Raw genomic sequence first — 6180 nt, 5'->3', positions numbered from 1 at the left:
AGCCCTTGGCAGCTGGGGCAGGGCCCGCAGCTGCCCCCGCCAGCCCCCGCTGCCAGCCCGCTGCCCTCACTCACCGCTGCAGATGAGCTGGAGCTCTTCCCTCTTCCCCCTCAGGTGCCGCCCGGCCATGCCTGTGAACACAGAGCCTGTCACGGCGCCAGCGGCACAGCTCCCTGCCAGCGGCGCTGCCAGCGCTGTGGCCACATGCTCTGCTGGCCCGGCAGGGCTCAGCCCGGGCCATGCCGCACGCTGCCGCCCGAGGGCACGGCTGCCAGAGGGCAGCAGCAGTGCCTGGGCCAGGCGGGGCTCCACGGTGCCGGGCCTGGACGGCACTGCCGGGGCAGCGGGCAGGGCTGGGCCCGAGCTGTGGCGGGCCGGGGAGGGAGCAGATAAAATGGCCATGGGCTCGTGGCTCACCCATGAACCTGATGGCCGCCTCTCGCAGGGACTCCTGTGGGTTCGGCAGGTACGGCAGTGCCCGGCGCAGGTGCTCGGCCGCTCGGCTCGTGTCCTCTTCCAGCTGCAGAGAGCGGCAGCAGGGAAGGCTTGGCGCGGGCTCAGCCCCTCGGCCAGGCGCTCCCTGCGCCCGGCCCCGGCCTCCCCTGCCCGCACAGCCCTGAGGCGCGGCCAGCAGCCGCTGGTGCTGGGCTCCGCAGGGGGCAGAGGGCCGGCTGCTGCCCGGGGAGCAGCACTGCCATCCCATCCCGCAGCCCCGCCGGGCCGGGGCTCCATCGGCCCCCGGCTCGGGCCCACAGGAGCCTGGAGAAGAGCCTGCGCGGCCTCTGGGTGCAGCAGCGGGCAGGGGCACAGCTGCCAGCGCCGCACACTGAGCACCGCGCTCAGGGGCCTTCTCCAGGCTGAGGCTGGGGCTTCCAGCCCGTCCTTACCAGGCACTCAGTGAACTTCCACAGCTTCTTGTCCTTCACCAGTTTTTCAAGATCGCTTCTCTTCAGGAACTCCACCACACAAAGCAGCGTTTCCAGAGAGGCCTGGAGAGCAGCAGAGACGCGGAGATGGCCCCACAGCCCAGGGTGCAGGACCCGCGTCCCTGTGCCAAGGCCTGGAGGAGGCTGCAGCCTGGCAGGCGCCAGGGCAGGAGGCAGCCGAGCCCCCTGCCAGGGGGACAGCAGCAGCCCACGAGTCCTCACCTCTGCCACACGCTGATTCTCATCATGGCAGTGGAAGAAGAGTGGCAGCAGGCTCTGGCACAGGTGTGTCTTCAGGGCCTTTTTTTCCTTTTCCTGTGGAAGAGTCACCAATGTTCGGAAGAGCAGTATGGAGAGCAGCTGCACCTGGCTATTCTCCTGTATGAAAGGAAGAAAAAAAGACCTCAGCATCAGTTGCACAGGGCTCAGCTTGGCGCAGCCTGCAAATCCACAGGGCAAACAGTGTCTGGGCAGCACCCAGTGGCCGTGGCTGGGGGCAGCAAGCCTTACATGGTCAAAGAGTGGCAGGAGTGCCTCAACCAGCTGCAGTGCCATGGGGCTGGGTATCAGCATGTCATTGTCCAAGATGATAAAGCTGAGTAGCATGACTGTCATGCTGACTATCTCTCCATCTGCGTCCCACAGGAGCTCCACAAGACTTTCAGTCAGGCTCCACATTTTTTTGCTCTATGCGGAACACAAGTTTGTGAAACACCATCCATCCTGCTGCCACAGGGCTCAGAGGCTAAAGGTCTGTCCCGAAGCACTCAGGCAGCTGAACCGGGAGGCAAGAGAGCTGGGAGCATCTGCCCCAGTTCCCAGAGCCCAGCCAAGCCCAAGAGATGTATTTTCTAGCTCAGCCTCAGTCGCTGCCCCTTTCTCACCATTGAGGGATCGTCGATGATCTCAAAAAGGACCCTGAGTGCCAGGCGACGCCTCTCCCTGCACTCGCTCCGCAGCTGCCTTGACAAGATTTGCTGGAGTCTGTTAGCACCATGTTCACTCAAGTCCAGCAACTCGAGGACCTGAAAGGCACAGGGCAGTGTCAGGGGACCCGGCCGGCAGGAGCCCAGAACTGCACAGGGCTGGGCCCAGGCAGCAGCACAGGGCGCGGGCAGCTGTGGCTACGAGAGGGCAGAGAGCTGGGAGGCAGCTCAGCGAGGCAGCACTGGCCATCAGGCTCACCTCCGCAAGGAACGCCAGGGCAGGCAGCTCCCAGTGTGGCTCCTGGGTGCTGAGCAGCCGGAGCAGGTAGCGAATGATCTGGGAACGCAAGGGGATGGAGACACAGGACATCTCCCTGGCAGGAGAAAAAGTAACCAAGACTGGGGCTGGGGGATAGACCTCTGCCAGGACTGACTCACAGAGGTCTGGTCTTTCCCCAGCATCCTGCACGGGGCCCTGGGCTATTTGGGAGGCGGCTCCTTATGGGCACCCTCCTCTCCCAGCCTTTTCCACTCTGCTTGGCTGTCCCTCAGTGACAAGGCCCTGTGGTTCATGACCACAGGGACTGTGTGGGGCTCCCTGGGCACAGCGCACAAATCTCAGAGGCAGCGGGGAGAAGGGGGTCTCACCTGGCCAGCAGACCCACGGCATAGTGGTGGGTGTCAGCACACAGCAGCGTGTCCCAGCCACACTTGCGTTCCATTGCCACCACCACATCCTCGTGCTGCATTCGGCAGAGCAGGGACATCAGGGTCCGCACTGCAAACCTGCGTGCAGACTAAAGCCCAGGTCACGCTGGAGCACTGGCTCCTGCCCAGGGATGTGGCAGGGACAGGAGTGGGATGGAGAACCTGTTGGGGCTGATGGCAAGGCCGTATTGCTGCTGGCATCCCTTCCAGAAGGTATCGACCTCCTCTGGCATTTCCAGAGTGCTGAAGAGCACTTGGAAGAGCAGATGCACAAAGAGGCGGGGGAAATACACCATCACAATACGTGGGATACAGGGCACCTGGAGGATCTTCCACATCACCACAGTTGCCTGCAAAGCCCCCCGAGACAGCGCTCAGTGCTGAGGTGTCCGTGTGGCAGGGCCTGAGCAGGGGAGGGAGAGGCCTGGAGAGAGGCAGGGGAAGCACCGGGCCTGGTGCCCCTGAAGCTGCCCCAAGGCCAGGTTTCAGCCCAGCGCCTGAGGCAGGGAGATGCAGTGGGGGAAGGAGGATGGAGAGCTGCTGGAGAGGCGGCTTTGGGGCCAGCAAAGGCCAGTTGCAGAAACTCACAGCCAGGACAAAGACACCCGTTTTGTCCCCATCCGAGGTGCACGTGCTGTGCTCGGGCCATCTCCTCAGCACATCCAGGAGTATCAGCAGCGCAGGCTCCGCAGTCCTGGACGAGCACATGATGCTGTTCCACATGGTCAAAGCAGCTTTGTGGGGTTAGAGCTCTGTCTCAGGGGGGTCTCAGACACAGCACCATGGCTTGGGCAGCAGTGGGGACCTGAACTGGCTGCCAGCTCTGCCTCTGCCCACTGTCCCTGGCCAGCAGCAGCCAGGCAGCCCAGCCCTGTGGGGACAGGCCCCTGAGGGGCAGCGAGGGGGCATGGCAGCAGGCTCGGGGACTGACGTGCCAGGGTGGCAAAGGGAGCAGCCAGAGAGCCCTGGAAGTCTCTGTTGGTCAGACACCTGGGAGAGGCTGTACAGGCTGATGGGCTGGGGAGCCCTGAGCCCTCTGGGCAGCTGGGCCCATACCTGTCACAGGGTGGGGCCACACGCAGGAGCGTCATGACTACATCAGCTGGCTGTGCTTTGGTGAGATACAGCAGGGTCCTGTTCAGCCTGTGCTCTACAAACTGATTGGCCATGAGCCACTGGTGGATGTACCTCACCATGGCGGGCACCTGGAGAAGGCACAGGGAGACTTGGAAAGCTGCCAGAGGGAGGAATGTTGCCAGCTTCCCCAGGAAAGTGCTTCCCTTCCCACCACACTGCCATGGCCTCAAAGGCGTCCAGCGACCAGCGGGTGTGGCTTGGGAGGCCAAGCACTTCCTGGGAGGATCAAAACCTGGCCACAGGCTGCTTACTTGCTTTGGACTGCAAAACCCCTCCTGTACGAGCATGCTCAGCAGGGCAGCACTGGTCTTGGTTTTGAAGATCTGCGAATATGCTCGGAGCCCAGTGCCCATGGTGCTGGTCTCTTCCTGCCGAATTCGCTTGATGAATTTGCAAACCAGCTGTAAGAGAAGGGCAGAAGCCAGGGATGTTCCACAGAATGCTCCAAGTGTGGTGACAGCAGGCCCAGCCCAGGTGGGGATGGCTGCAGGTACCTGCGCTGTTCTGCGGAAGCGGCCACGGGCAGGGTCCTGCTCTTGTGTGCGCTCCACGGCTGCATCTGGCAAAGAGCGAGCGCAGCCAGAGCTGAGGGGCTGCAGGAGAGGCCAGAGAACACAGCCCAGCCCTGTGCTCCCCAGGCAGGGACAGCCCCAGGATGCCCCAGGGGATGGAGCATGGCTGCTGTGGGGTGTCTGCCCGGCCCCTCTTCCGTCCTGTCCATGGGCATGTCCCCAGGGGATGGGATGGGATGGGATGGGATGGGATGGGATGGGATGGGATGAGATGCCAAGCTGGCTGCAGGCACCAGTCCTCTGGCCCAGCTCTGCCACTCACCATCCTGTGGCAGCTCAAATGGCACCACCTCTTCAGTCTCCTGTGCTGGGGCAGCTCCAGGGCCTTCTTCCTCCTCCTCCACCCAGGCCAGCTTGGGCAATTTTGGGGGTCTCTGCTCCATGTCAGTGACTGGATTTGTGGCTGCTTGCAGGAGAGATGCCTCGGAAAACCTCAGAGTCAGCAAGTCCTGCAGTTGTGCCTGGAAGGCACCTTCAAGAGAGAAGCCTCAGGAAGACTGCAGGACAGCAAGTCCTGCACTCTGGTCTCTAGGGCTCCTGCCACAAGGACAGGAGACTCCTGTCAAGGATTGTGGTCTGGCCTCGAGGGCACCGGCGGCAGGGATGGGAGATGCCTCCAGGACACAAAGTCCCACGGTCTGCCCTCGAGGGCACCTGCAGAAGAGAAGCCTCGGGAAGGCCAGGGGTCAGTAAGTCCTGTGGTTTGGCCTCGAGGTCAGCTGCAGAAATAACGTCTCGGAAAGGCTCCAGGTCAGACACGAACGAGTGTGCTGTGCAGGGGCTCCTCACAGCACTGCTCTGTCCCGTTGCGTGCTCCGAGCACTGTGGCGTGGTCTTGTCACCTCCAGCTCCTATGTCACCACATGTCACAAAGAGCTCTTGGATACCCATTCCATGCCACGGTGACCATGCTGCACTGTGTCACAAAGGGCCCCTGCGCACACCGCCCCCTGCCCTGGGGCCACCCCCAGCCCACCCAAAGTGGTCCAGGTTGGAAGGAATCCCTGGTCCCAAGTGTCTAATGCAGCCCGACAGAGTCTTTAGGAATGGCTCAAACCATCAGCAAACACTGCCCTGCTCTGCAGGCTCAGAGCAGCAGAAGGAGCCCCCAGGGCTGCTCACACAGCTGCGCTGGGAAGGGCACGGGGCCTTCCACAGAAGCTGGCACGGCCTCCCTGGGACACGTCCCGGCTGCTGGCCATCCTAAACCCGCAGGTGTGACCCAGACAAGGAATGTGTGGGCCAGGGCACAAATGCTGCTCTGAGCCCTGGGGCCAGGGGAGCACTGACATCAGCAGGTGTGGCAGAGTCCCTGCCCAAGCATACCTGCTACCCCCTGAGCCCTGGCAGTGCTGCTGTCCCTCTCCTGCCCCAGAGACCTGTGCCCCCGGGGGGCTTCTGTGCCTGGGGCAGCCAGAGCCCATGTGCACTGGGGGCTGTGCTCCTTCCTGCAGGGACTGTTGGCAGGAGCACCCGGAACAACTGCTGGCAACACTTGGTCTCAATCAGAAGCCCTACATCCTGAAATTATTTTCATATTGAAGTAATTTCCTTCAGCACAAAAACACCTTAGTGGGGTAGGCACAGAAGAATCTGGCATTTAACAAGCCTCACTTCAGGAAAGCTTTACTTCCCGTTGCTCAACTCAAGTAGTTCCAAAAAGTTGCAAACTTCCCAAATTGATTGGGATGACCTGAGAAGGTGAAGAATTGGAATTTTGCTTCCCATCTCAAAGCAGCAACTCATTTGCCTTAACCTCATCCACTGAGAGTCACTTTACAGAACATAACATTACACAGAGGCAAAAAAAAAGGGCCATTCTTTGGTTTGCAAACAGTTTTCTGTGAAAGGATGCTATTATCCAAATTCTCTTAAGGAATAAAAGCTCTCAAGAAATGGAAGTCCACTGAG

At 61.3% G+C, this 6180-nt stretch overlaps 1 protein-coding gene across 1 annotated transcript; it reads right to left on the bottom strand.

Annotated features, from left to right (window-relative positions):
* Window positions 1–227: 227 nt before the first annotated feature.
* On the bottom strand, window positions 228–4652 carry LOC135305585 (uncharacterized). Its single transcript, XM_064429321.1, has 13 exons — window positions 4532–4652; window positions 4192–4256; window positions 3949–4098; window positions 3617–3765; window positions 2865–2963; window positions 2501–2638; window positions 2112–2226; window positions 1811–1951; window positions 1437–1613; window positions 1149–1304; window positions 888–989; window positions 418–520; window positions 228–268 (listed from the first exon to the last, which is right to left on the bottom strand). The coding sequence occupies exons 1-13, from the start codon at window positions 4650–4652 to the stop codon at window positions 228–230; spliced, it is 1557 nt and encodes a 518-aa protein (XP_064285391.1).
* Between the last annotated feature and the right edge of the window lie 1528 nt (window positions 4653–6180).

Source organism: Passer domesticus, chromosome 8 (assembly GCF_036417665.1).
Source record: "Passer domesticus isolate bPasDom1 chromosome 8, bPasDom1.hap1, whole genome shotgun sequence".
Lineage (NCBI taxonomy): Eukaryota > Metazoa > Chordata > Aves > Passeriformes > Passeridae > Passer > Passer domesticus.
This window is presented reverse-complemented; position numbering and strand designations above follow the sequence as displayed.